The 13,055-nt window shown below is 36.2% G+C and overlaps 3 protein-coding genes across 4 annotated transcripts in view; 1 reads left to right on the plus strand and 2 right to left on the minus strand.

The window, feature by feature from the left end:
* Positions 1-13,055, plus strand: part of LOC110384575 (persulfide dioxygenase ETHE1, mitochondrial) — a 334,248-nt gene that overhangs the window by 210,679 nt on the left and 110,514 nt on the right. The gene's annotated exons all lie outside the window — the stretch shown is intronic.
* LOC110384589 (uncharacterized) lies at positions 3-4,864 on the minus strand. The gene has a single exon (XM_021345940.3). It carries the CDS (start codon positions 4,754-4,756, stop codon positions 4,214-4,216), a length of 543 nt encoding a protein of 180 aa, XP_021201615.3. The 5' UTR covers positions 4,757-4,864; the 3' UTR covers positions 3-4,213.
* LOC110384543 (beta-hexosaminidase subunit beta) lies at positions 5,490-13,037 on the minus strand. Of its 2 annotated transcripts, none has more exons than XM_021345855.3 (10): positions 12,781-13,036; positions 11,095-11,326; positions 10,452-10,561; positions 10,136-10,344; positions 9,749-9,861; positions 8,536-8,737; positions 8,165-8,294; positions 7,994-8,077; positions 5,996-6,201; positions 5,490-5,767 (listed from the first exon to the last, which is right to left on the minus strand). In XM_021345855.3, exons 1-10 carry the CDS (start codon positions 12,955-12,957, stop codon positions 5,587-5,589), a joined length of 1,644 nt encoding a protein of 547 aa, XP_021201530.3. In that variant the 5' UTR covers positions 12,958-13,036; the 3' UTR covers positions 5,490-5,586. The 2 variants fall into 2 exon arrangements, with proteins under 2 accessions (XP_021201530.3, XP_021201532.2); XM_021345857.3 differs by lacking the exons at positions 5,490-5,767; positions 5,996-6,201 and adding exons at positions 6,920-7,192; positions 7,479-7,684 and having other exon boundaries at positions 12,781-13,037.

The raw sequence follows: 13,055 nt of genomic DNA on the forward strand, positions 1-13,055 counted from the left end.
TACTTATCCTTCATCCACTAAAGTCAAATATTTAAACTGGCTTACAATTAATACATTTAAATACAATACAACTAGAACACAAAACAGCTTAAAATACTTGATAATCTACTTCTCAATTATCATTTTGTATAGCATAAATCGAAACAACTGAATTTGGTTCACTTCTGAGACTCAAACATTTTGTTAAAACAATATTATTTTATATTTACTTAACACTTTCGCTGCCCAGCTCACCTATGCAATTCCTATCCACATGCCCAAAAATATTTTGCATAATTACATAACAACCCGGTATTCGAGTCCAACAGCGCAATGAGGGGTTTTTCCCTTTTTTCTGCCACCGGGTGGCGCCACGTATGCGTCTGGTCCAAACAGCTGTCAAATAGTATGGAGTGTGCGTTCGCGCAGCGGAATGTTGTTGAATTTAAAGATTTTAATTATGCAGATAATTAGTGTAAGACGTCCTATAATTGTGTATGGTAAATAAAAATTTGTGTATGCAGCCATTGTGGAGAAATTCACCAAAAACAGATTCCGCTGGGCGAACGTTGGCGAACGTTGTCCTGGCGGAACTTTTTTTAATCCATAGACTTTAGAAGAAAAGAGATGTGTCCGAAAATTAGTGTGTATTTGTGTATAATTGATTATGTTTGAATGAAATCAGTGCATGCATAAACTTCGGAGAAATTCAAGTTTCCGCTACGCGAACGTTTGGCCATTAGCTAGTTTTCATATAAAGCGCTTACATAGAGAGCTGTAGATTTTTACATACGTTGTTTTGAATTTGTTTATATTTGTTTAAAAAACATATTTAGAAAAAGTCGTAGGGTTTAAAAGATAAAAATATAAACGTAAAATACACTTATTAGGTCTTAGTTCTTAAAGTATGCAGTTTGGGGTCTAGATTTTCACGTTTACACAAACCTTGTAAGTGTCTCCAACATGTTGCCAAGTATCAATGATGTTCCGTTAGTAATTAAAAAGTTATAGGATATTTTACCATGAACAGATCACTGTTTACAAAGCAGTCGAATATCACGACGTTCTAAAGGAATTGCATGGTAAAATGTATGCCAATAATTAGTTTAATCGTTCAACTATTCACTTGCAAAATTTCATTTCATTAAATTCAGTAATTAAAGAAAGACAATTATAATACTGACGCAGCATCGAAACCCTACATAATCCGACCAAGTTCGGATTGCTACAAAAAAGCGGCCGTGCCATATGTCTAAGCAACGTTCTTAACTTGGAAGGTTAGTATATTTATTAAAATGGTACAGTTGCGTAAACAAGCGTTAGGAAAAAATAAAACAATTGCATTTCTTGAATGAAAAATATTTTTTTAATAATAATGCCACTATCTACGACATTTTAGTTAAAATACATAATGTTTATTAACGTTATTTTTAATCACGTAGTCAAGTAATTTATGTAAGTAATAATAATAAAAATATTTTTGTACACGGATATTTAAATAGAAAAGTACTTGTTAATTGAAGATTTATTTTTATCGTAGATAGTGGCATTATTATTAAAAAATATTTTTCAATCAAGAAATACAATTGTTTTATTTTTTTCTAACGCTTGTGTACGCAACTGTACCATATTAATAAATACTAACCTACCAAGTTAAGAACGTTGCTTAGACATATGGCACGGCCGCTTTTTTGTAGCAATCCGAACTTGGTCGGATTATGTAGGGTTTCGATATTTTAATTGTCTTTCTTTAATTACTGAATTTAATGACATGAAATTTTGCAAGTGAATAGTTGAATGATTAAACTAATTATTGGCATACATTTTACCATGCAATTCCTTTAGAACGTCGTGATATTCGACTGCTTTGTAAACAGTGATCTGTTCATGGTAAAATATCCTATAACTTTTTAATTACTAACGGAACATCATTGATACTTGGCAACATGTTGGAGACACTTACAAGGTTTGTGTAAACGTGAAAATCTAGACCCCAAACTGCATACTTTAAGAACTAAGACCTAATAAGTGTATTTTACGTTTATATTTTTATCTTTTAAACCCTACGACTTTTCTAAATCTGTTTTTAAACAAATATAAACAAATTCAAAACAACGTATGTAAAAATCTACAGCTCTCTATGTAAGCGCTTTATATGAAAACTAGCTAATGGCCAAACGTTCGCGTAGCGGAAACTTGAATTTCTCCGACGTTTATGCATGCACTGATTTCATTCATACATAATTAATTATAAACAAATACACACTAATTTTCGGACACATCTCTTTTCTTCTAAAGTCTATGGATTAAAAAAAGTTCCGCCAGGACAACGTTCGCCAACGTTCGCCCAGCGGAATCTGTTTTTGGTGAATTTCTCCACAATGGCTGCATACACAAATTTTTATTTACCATACACAATTATAGAACGTCTTACACTAATTATCTGCATAATTAAAATCTTTAAATTCAACAACATTCCGCTGCGCGAACGCACACTAGTATGGAATTGTAGGTGCCGAACTTATTGTTTATTGAAATTCTGTTATATTGGAAGTGTTATTGATTTTATTATGGACTACGGTCAGAATAAGGTTTCCGAACTAAAAATTGAGCTAAGAGAGAGGGTGCAAAACTCACTGGTACTAAGGAAAAGCTTGTTGAAAAATTTGTTAACACAATATGATTTAGTTTTTTTTATTTACTCAACCGCAATAGTAAAACAATAATGCAGTGCTTTAATTATAAAATAAAAAAAAAACACTAAAATCGTTCACTATTCATAGTAAAGATAAGCACTTTGACAGTTACCTGGACCTGACGACTCGGTGCTGCCACCTCGTGGACGCCATTTTAGAAAACCCTCATTGTATCGGAACGGGACCCTTATGCCCGAAAACCCGGCGTCCGGGTTCACTTAAGCCCCGCCCACCGAGCGTAGGGCTACCCAAAATAATTTACTAGAATATAATTATTGTGCATTTTTGATCAGAATAAAGAAAATAAATCCCGGCTTGTTCTTTAATTTATTATGTTGTTAAAGAGACTATTTTTTTAATTTTAACGTACATTATGTTAGAACAGATTTACTTAATATGATTTATCTACATGTTTCTGTAAGCTTTTTTTTTAATCAATACAACGCCGACGTGCTTTGTTTTAACACCTGCATAGGATAACAAAGAAAATAAGTATCTAGTTTTTAGTTTAAATACTCGTAATCTCAAAAAAGATGCCGACGGGCTTTGTTTGTCATTTTACGGGCCAGAGATAAAGAACCATAAATCTCGTTATTGCACAAAAGGCGATAGATGCACTTTTGTTTTAACTTTAAAAAAAGTTTTCGGCAAACGATTAAAGGTCTTACTCAGGTAAAAACTTAACCCTTCTTTGCTGCTAAAAGTAGGTACGTATTTACAAAATAATTTAAGCTCATTCGGTATCTATTACTAACATCAAACAAGATCTTACCTAAGTACGCATGTACCAAATTAATACAATACTGGAATGAAGCAATAACTGGATGAATAATACCAATTTACGTTTTCTAATCCGTTATAAACTAAAGCAATGTTTTTTCAATTGATTTCATTTATTTACTTTTGACAACCCTTACAGCTTACTTAGCTATGGACTCGCTATTCGGGTCCTGGGCATGAGCACATGCATCTATAGCTACACATAGCGACGACTCGGTATTCGGGTTGCGGGCATAAGGAATGAACTATGGTTCAACTCGAATCCCGGGTGCTGGGCATCAAAAGTGTTAATCCCATTTCCTGGAGTTAACTTCTTGGGAAACTAAATTATCCCTGAGTCACAGAGTAGCAGAAGTTCCCACAGGGAGCGAGTGAAACCAGCAGCAAAGTCATTTACATTTTGAAAATAAAAAGTTTCATAGATATTCTATCTGTTCCATCCCATACCTGGGCAAAATGTTGCTTATGGTTTGTACTCAGATAAAATTCTAGCTTCCCAATATTAAAAAAAAACATTGGTTCAGTAGTTTCAGAGCCTTTAGGGTACAACAAACAAAACATGTTTCCTCTTTATCAGATTAGTAATAGATAATTGCTACTTTTTCTTCTGTGTTTTATCAGCAATCAGTCCTTGGACTATGAACAGATGAGTTCTGTGATGTAGATACCCAGCGATGCCATCTACTCGCAGGTGTCATTACAACTTTATTATAGTTTTCTAGAGTTATGATGAGATGAAACATTGTAGGCACTTACATTTACACATTCAGATTAGGAATTCCTGTCTTAACACCAACAGATACTTCAATATACTTGAGTAATCTTCGTGCCAGAAATGTGGCATTGTCCGCATCAAACACATTAGCAGTTATAATGTCTAAATTCATCTCACTTTGGAAGTTCATCAAGTCACTCGCACTTATTGCCATAGCGTTTACAGGAAGACCACCAGCGTTCACGAGCACAACACGACGCACTTTCAAGTCCGAATGAACTTGAGATAAAACTCCTTTCGCCCAGTCTAAACAAAATATTCTACTTGTGTCGATGGCCACTATAACGAAGTCCATACCAATTTTGCCAGTTAAATCAAACTGCCTAACAACATCTTCCAGTTGAAACGAACGTAATACACTAAGTTTCCATTGAAATTTACCTTTTTTATGAACTTCTGTTAAAGCTTCTGCTATTCTTTCAATGATATCTCCGCAAGTTGATGTAACAACCACAGATAAACGGTTTTTACAACTTGTAGGGCCTACCCACGGTGCAACAATAAACTCTTCTTCCATCATGGACATTTTATCTGGCTTTTCAATATATTTTTTCACGATATTCTCCAGCTAATTCCAAATCTTTGTAAACTAGTCAGTCAACGTTTATTTTTGAAAGTTTGTTTTGACGTTTTCTTGATTCTGTTCCATTGACAATATTTGACATTGACGTTTACTATCCATAGACAAATGAAGTGTTTTTTTAATAGGTGCATTATCCATATTTCGTTATTTTTGTTTAGATTTTTTAAAATACTCAAGTAAAACCACTAACCAATCTGCAAACCCAACACACAAATTGTCTCTTTATTAAATACGCTTATACTGATTATTTTCTCGCTTTTTAACCCGCGTCCAGTTTGAGTTGCTGCCCACACGATGTGGTAGGTGTGGGTCACACCCGGGTAAAAAATGGCTTAAATATGTTGTTATATATCTACTCCGTTCTGCAACTGTATTACTATAGTACCTACAGTTTTCACACCTTTTGCACATCTATACTAATATTATAAATAGGAATTTTTTTTTGTTTGGTTGTAATGGATAAACTCAAAAACTACTGGACCGATTTTAAATATTCTTTCACCATTAGAAAGCTATATTATCTGCGAGTAACATAAGCTATATTTTATCCTGGTGCGGGCAGTAGCTCCCACGGGACGCGGGTGAAACCGCGGGAAAACGGCTAGTTTCGAATAATTAACTATTATAATAATAAATCAGTTATGCCATGCCGATAAAGTGCTCAAATAAAACACCGTTTAATAAAGAAAAACTTTTAATTGTTTATAAATCTTAAGAAAGTAACTATGCCTAATCACGAATTGCAGTAGGTAACTATGTTAACTAACAAATGTTTAAGCGACGCAAAATCCGGGTCCGTTGGGCGGTTGTGCGTGAACGCCGCGGCGGTTCATGCGACAAGCATGCTCCTCTAGCCGGCAGCTCACTTCGTTGGCGACGTGCCTGTAGTAGTAGAAACGAGGTTGTTCGGCGCTCCACAGTTTTTCGGCCACCGCGCTTGCACGAGGCCATACCCTGAAGTGAAAAATATAAATAATTGCTTCAAAGCCTTCGAATTTTAACTTAGAAAACTTTTAGACTCGGTAACTTGATGAGAATTTCAGAGACAGAGATAATGGCCTCCGAAAGACAAGTTATCAATTATCATGCCTTGATGCCATAATAACTCGTAAATGTTCAATCAAATCGTCAATCAATGAGAAGATACTTTTAAAATACAATAGTGAATTCTATAGATTTTACCTGCTAATCAAATTTCTATCGTCGACGGATTCGCCCCACATGCAAGCCTCGCCTCCCAGAATGTTGTTGAGATCCAACTCTTTGTAATGTCTTGGGATCATCTGTCGAGGATCAACCGTGTAGAATTTGTCCCAGTCTCCACCCGTAGCCAAGTAGTCCAGATACCATGATGACGAGTAGATGACTTTGTGATTGGCTTCGAGGATCTGTGAAATCGGAATTCTTATTAAAAATGCATTAGTGGACAGGGTAAGTAATGTAAAGTATAACAAATTTTCTAAATTGTTAGCTAAAGTGTGCCGAAATGTTAATGTATAAGAAAGGAAGTTCACTATGCGAAGTAACGCACTCTAGCAAGATTTTGTCAATCAACTAGTAAAACGATCGAAAGTGTTTAGAAGAATCCCAAAAATGACTAAGAATATTAGCGACAGAATAAATTTCGTTAGCAATGTGAAGAAGAATAAACCGAAAAGGGCCGAACAAGGGGGACGATTCTCCTAATTTTACTTAAGCGACATACGATTCACATTCGACTGAGATCCAATCCCGACTCAATTACGATTGAAGCGTATAATGTGGCATTCCCCTATTTTTACTTTGATATAAACATTTTAATCTTTTTCTGTCATTCAACAATGAATCAATTTCTTTGTCTGCAAATGATTTACGATTGCAATATGATTGTAGAGCAAACTACCGTATAGAGTCTATACGGTCTATGCTATGCTATAGACCAAAATAGCAGACCAATCGCAAACCAATTGAATGTCGTTGGAATACGATTGATCTTATATTAGTAGCAGAATGCCCGATATGGCTAAAACTGCTATTGCGATTCAATTTCTATTCGATTTTGACATTATTAACTTAGGAGAATCGAGCCCCAGGATAGGTCGCAGGGATTGAAATAAAACAAACTGCAACAATCACAGTACAATTTAATTCTAAACATATAATTAATCTTACAAAAGTAAATAAATGTTAAACTAGTGTAAATTCGAATGTACAAAATGTTATAGTAGTCCGACGCAGTAGCCCGGGCCGCTCGGCGGCGACGCGAGGACGCCGCGCCGGTCCATGCGGCAAGCGTGCTCCTCCATGCGACACGTGATCTCGAAGGCCCTTCTCATGTTGTAGCGAGGGTCCACGGCCGACCACAGAACCTCCGCTGCGGAGCTGGCACGAGGCCATACCCTTAAATCGACAATATTTTTTTAAAGATGATCTCAATCCCTCTTAATGTGGAGTTGGATCTCCTAAGCAAAAGGTTAGCGCATGCTTCTAATAATTTTGTTTGGTAATAATGACGATAGCTTCAATAGGCATGCTTTGTAGCTAACGGTGTATGCATGAGTTTAAAAAAAACAGCAGAAGGCAAATAAGAATTTGAAAAACCTTTCGATCTTAGTTTCATTATGGCTGTGTTCAAGTCGAATATTTCTCTTCTCGTAGAAACAGAACAAAAAAATTTATAACTTACCTGGATATAAAATTATTATCATCAACAACTTCGCCCCACATACAAGCTTCGCCCCCCACAATATCGCTAAGTTTTATGCTCTTAGTTGCGGTGATGATCATCCGTCGAGGATCAACTATATAGAACTTGCTCCAGTCTTCACCGCTATCGATGTGGTCCAAGTACCAAGATGAGGAGTATATGACTTTGTGCCCTTCTGCCAGGATCTGGGCAATCAATAGTAGTTAACCTGACTTCGGCCTACCTAATGCACCCTATAGACAGTATCTATTATTGGCAATCCTTAAGTTAAAGCCAGCTAATGATACCTAGAATTCATACACTTTCGAGGGGTTTTGTGAGTGAATTGAACGTTACAATTGGGATGTACCTTTGTAGAGACAAATATTTGTATAAGTAAATCTTGCATTTGGATCTTATTTGTAGCACTTGCGAAATGTAAGTTATACCTACCTTCCTGTCTACCTACACTTAACTAACGCGGTAAGGGAACCTTAAATTCAGTAAATACTTACTCGGACCATGTCTTCAGGGCCAACAGTTTTCCAAACTTGTACGATGGCATCGCTGGGCAGTTTTACACCTTCATCGAAAACTTCCTGGAAAATATTGGAGACAGAAAGTTAAAAGACCCCTTCAGAAATTCCGGTACACTTGGATGATAATTTTGTTTGAATAGCACTTACTTGCCAAACAATGGGCTTGGACTTCTGGCCCAGTAATGGAAGGACGTTGGTCATGAAGTAAGCGTGTAATTCGCTGGCCGAAGTCATATTGTGGTCATTCATGAATTTCATTAGATCCGGATTTGATGACCTAGAAATATAGAAAAATACGTATTTTAGAGGAACTGGGAACATTTTCCGTTTCAAAGCGTAGGTATATATAAGCGTAGCTTTGCTGTCCATGACTAATTCAAATTCCTATTCGACACAATTTAGTTGAATCCCATAGTAATAAGCAAAGATTAAAAAAAATTACACGTGGACTTCTTTTGTTTGAGTAACCAATTCATTCGTTAAGCGTGAAAAAAAGGGGGTAAGCAAGAGTATCTCACCAGCACTCCAGAGCCACTTCATCACCCCCCAGATGAAAGTATTTGTCCGGGAATCGTTCCTGAACCTCTTTGAATAGATCCCCGATGAGTTTGTAGGTAACATTGTTGGTGGGATCCATAGGCCCTAAGCCAACCATCTCGCCATATTGATAGCATTTCGTCAAGATAGCTGGGTAAGCAACTCCCCAAGATCTTGTGTGTCCTGGTGAAAGATTGTTCTAGATTTTATATGTGCTGAAGAGTAGGTAGATCATCGATGATGATTCTGATGACTATAGAGACTATAATAATCTCTTTAAGTGATTAAGGGGAAAAACATAATGTAGGTACAGGTATTTCTTTGTGCAAATTATTACTCAACTGCAGGTGGAGTTTTCAAAGTAAACATTTCAGTATAGAAAATAAATATTTCTGCCAGGCTGTCAATATGTGCAAATATTTTGTTATCAATGGCTTGCACACCGTTAATAAAATATAAGTATGTAAGTGCATTCTCCAATGTTAAGTGTTTAGATACAACTTGACATAAATCGCGCGATAAAATCAAGGCAAAGCCATCGCATCATACTTTTCTCGTATCGGTCAACGTATTGTTTATCTAAAGGTCAGTTGAGAGTATATTATCGGTTATCTAAAGAGAGCAATTATAAGCGGTTTATTAATTTTATTTTACGCGAATAGAACAATGTCCTGCGAAATTAACAGCGCTGAGTAACCGCTTTAATTATTCTTATATACCCAAGTAAATACAAACAGGGTTTAAAATATAGGAAGGCCTTCCCAGTGCAATATGTACACATAGGGAAAAAGAACTTATCCTATGCAATTAGGCTAATTGAATGTACGTAGCTACTGGGCTTTTAATAACGGACTACCTACATGTTGCGGGAATGTTTTTTTTTTTATCAAACCCAACGGTATCATTTTGCCATACCTAAGTAGTTGTCATGGAAGAGACTAGAGACAATTGCGATTTTTGTTATATTGAATCTATCTATTAGATGTTAAAGCTAAGCTTGTAGAGTGTTTGTATGTTGCTGGGGAGTTTGTTGCGCCATTTCTTCTCCCCAGTAATAACACATAGGAAATGGTGAAGGGTGGGCGTTTTTGGGGCTGTCTCAAGTAATCCGGACATTCGAAAAGTATTGTTTTCAGCAAACTTTGAATAAATTATTTGGATTTTGTTGTTATAGCTAATAGATGTTAAAGTTACCTGGTACATCAAATTCGGGAAGAACTCGAATGCCCCTGTCCCTGGCGTAAGTGACGATCTGGTTGATATTCGTCTTGGTGTATATCATCGAAGGGTCGTAAGCGCCTTGCTCACTGCAAATATTATTGTTCTACTTGAAATGGGTAGGTATTGTGGTATGTAAGAGTTTTACTGTTTACTATAGATAAGGAATGATCGAGTTTATTATAAGATCATTTTTAAATTCGTAGCTGCTCGTTTCTCTGATAAGAATGTCATAGAACTTATGGCCAGTTATTTGCGGTCAGCCGATATGCGAGCCGCTTCGAGTCATAAAAGTTCGAAAAGAATGTCTCTATAATTCCTACCATACCTTCACAACATATTTCTTTATCAATACCTACTAACCTTAACTGCGGGAATTTCTCGCTCTGATAAGGGAAACTCTGGTCGTCCACTATATGCCAGTGCAAGACATTCATCTTGTTCATTTCCATGGCGTCCAAGGTTTTCAGGATATTTGCTACGCTAATGTAATGCCTCGATGTGTCGATCAGGAGGCCTCGGTAGGTATATCTAGGGAAGTCGACGATCTGCGTTGAATTTATCAGAACTTCCTGAAACGAGCGATTAGAGTCATCGGACCGGATTATGAAAAAGCGCATTTGCAATTGCAATTGAGCGCTAACTTATTTACATGATTGAATTTATGATGAATTCTTACTTTATATCCGTTAGACATGTAAAATAGTTGTGCGAAAGTCTCCATTCCTCTGAGGATGCCCCATATCGAGTCACTGGTCAGTGTTGACACCGTAGATACATTGAGACTATCTGAAAACATGATATCCGGATTGTACCAGACATCCTTTTAACGAAGGGAGAATGACGAGTGTCATTGAAGTAAGATGGTCTAAAACTGACACTAGTAAGCTAATAAGTACCTAATCTGAAAAATTTAAGGTAGCTACATATTAAACCCTAACTAAAATAACCTTTTCGTGTTTAAATATAAGATCGGGGGCAAAACTATTTCATAGATTGGCGTTGAAATGCTTCAATATACAGACGTGTATCGAGGCATATCAACATTATATGCTCACGCGTTGCGGTTGAGCGCAAGTCGGAAAAACAATGTTCAGGAAAATACGAGCCTTTAATCCCAAAAATATACCTAGAAATAGCGCTATCCGTAACAATGTACTACAATTCATATTGATGTTAAAAATTGCATGCAGTCATATAAAGCAGTAACATGTTTAACCGGAAAATTAATAGCAGTTGAAAAATTTTACACAATTTTGTTCAGGATCGGCAACTAATTCGTCAACTTAAAGCGCGTAGGTACGCAGTAATATTTAGCTTACATTTCTCATCCATATCTAAATGTGGGTACGCCTCGCACTGTCTCTTCAGATCTATTTGCAGTTCCTGCAAATTTCCTTTGAAGGCAGGGTCCTGGTCAATGGGTCGAGGCTCGACCTGCACATACTTCCAAATTTTCTTGGAGTGCCTCCAGGCTATGTGGTGGGTCGACCTTAATACGGCAGTGTACCGCTGTATGGCATTTTGTAATATGTCGCATGTCATTCCTTTTTCCTGCCGAAGGTAAAACATGCTTACATCAGCTTGTTTTCATAGTCGCAGATGTGGTGTTACGAAAAAGTTTCCTTGTTTATTGATATTGTGTAGGTAGGTAAGTTGTAACAAAAATACTAGATGGGTATATTAGGGATATTTATGGTAAGCATATTGTACCCAAGTGTTTATATTATGTTGAGACCTTTGCTGCCTAGGTACATACTTTTAGGATAACTACGTGAGTAGCTAAAATACCCCGTTTATTTACGTGAATTGACAAAGTTAGTGTTCAATTTTTTTATTGAGCAGTATCCCGGACATCACTTCAATATAATGGTTAAGTTGACCTTAAGGTACGAGTGTGTGTGTTCTTTTTCTGAAATATACTAAGAACCCGCAAATATAACTTGCCCAAGTTATACCTATGTTTAGATACTTTCTGAGTGCATCTTGACCACCAATAATTGAGGTGAAAAAAATAATAATTGAGGAATCCAGAGTTTTAAAGTCTGAAATCGCTATTCTGCCTCGAATAAGCGTGTTGATTAACGCTCATTACTTTTCTGCATGAGAAGAGTTTCTCATACGAATCAAGTTATTAGTGGGCAGACAGGTAGCAGGCAAGGGCGGGAAAAAATTTAAAAATTGCAAAATCGTCCTAGCCATTTACGACCATGTATAATATACCAATAGCCTACGGTATCTCTATTTCGGGCTTCGACTTTTTATTGCTAAGTGCCTAGGTACCTCTTTGGTATCGGAATCTTTAAAGGAAATAGGTGCCTACATATTGCAATTTCCCAGAAGCAACTGCAACTACCTACTGTTGTGTGCAACAGTGTAGTTATCTTTTAATTTGTACAGTCGATTGCCGTATTTTAAATAACATGACGTAAGGAACAATGGGGGGTAATTGAAATCATATAAATCAGGAATCAAGTATATAAATCAGGAAGCTGATATGCTCAAAGTAATGAACAAACATAGGTTGAAAGTAAATTACGCGATAAAAATAATAACGATTTTAATTGTAACAGCATTGAACAATGGATCTAGTGCCTACCTCAATACTTACTACAATGAATGGGCGTAGGTAAATAGGTCTCGTAGTTACCTATAGTTTACTATTACAACCCACTTATTATGTTTTATTTTATGAAATTGTTTTATCAACTACCTAATTGAAACTTATGACAATATTCATCTCAGAATATATCGGTGTCGAGGGTTAATAGTTTTGATATCATCAAACTGATAATTAAAACCACCATGATCATAGATATGAAAAGTCCAATGAACCAAAGCAAAGCATGACAAAAAATCAATACTTTCAACAATGCAAACCGATCAGTAGGTACCCTTTACGTATTTATTTATTTAGTTAATAGGACGTTTGTATCTATCTAATTACGAAAAAAGATGAAGCGTAATTAAATATATAATATACTTTAATTAATTATATTTTAACTTACCGAAAACTTAAAAACTGAAGGTGATAGTCTAAAATAAGTAATTTCTTTTATTTGTTGTTGCGGTTTAGGCCATACTTCTCCTTTCGTCGGTGGAAAGGCAGGACCAGGATTGACCAGATTAAAACTGGCCGCAAAAAATACGCACAATGCGTTAAAAATAATTATTTGCCGCAACATTTTCGCGGCAAAAGCGCGGGTTTTCCGTACGACCCGACTGACAGTCCGGAGTAAACTGATAATCAAAAAGGGTATTTGTCATTTTATAGTCCATAGAC

Source organism: Helicoverpa armigera, chromosome 16 (assembly GCF_030705265.1).
Source record: "Helicoverpa armigera isolate CAAS_96S chromosome 16, ASM3070526v1, whole genome shotgun sequence".
Taxonomy (NCBI): Eukaryota; Metazoa; Arthropoda; class Insecta; order Lepidoptera; family Noctuidae; genus Helicoverpa; species Helicoverpa armigera.

Excerpts from the sequence above, each read along its gene's own strand:
- LOC110384589 (XM_021345940.3), bottom strand. The coding sequence starts at position 4,756 with ATGTCCATGATGGAAGAAGAGTTTATTGTTGCACCGTGGGTAGGCCCT.
- LOC110384543 (XM_021345855.3), bottom strand. The coding sequence starts at position 12,957 with ATGTTGCGGCAAATAATTATTTTTAACGCATTGTGCGTATTTTTTGCG. Across the intron at positions 9,862-10,135 it reads GAGAAATTCCCGCAGTTAAG|TGAGCAAGGCGCTTACGACC; the intron begins GTTAGTAGGTAT and ends TAATATTTGCAG. Across the intron at positions 8,078-8,164 it reads CCAAGCCCATTGTTTGGCAA|GAAGTTTTCGATGAAGGTGT; the intron begins GTAAGTGCTATT and ends AATATTTTCCAG.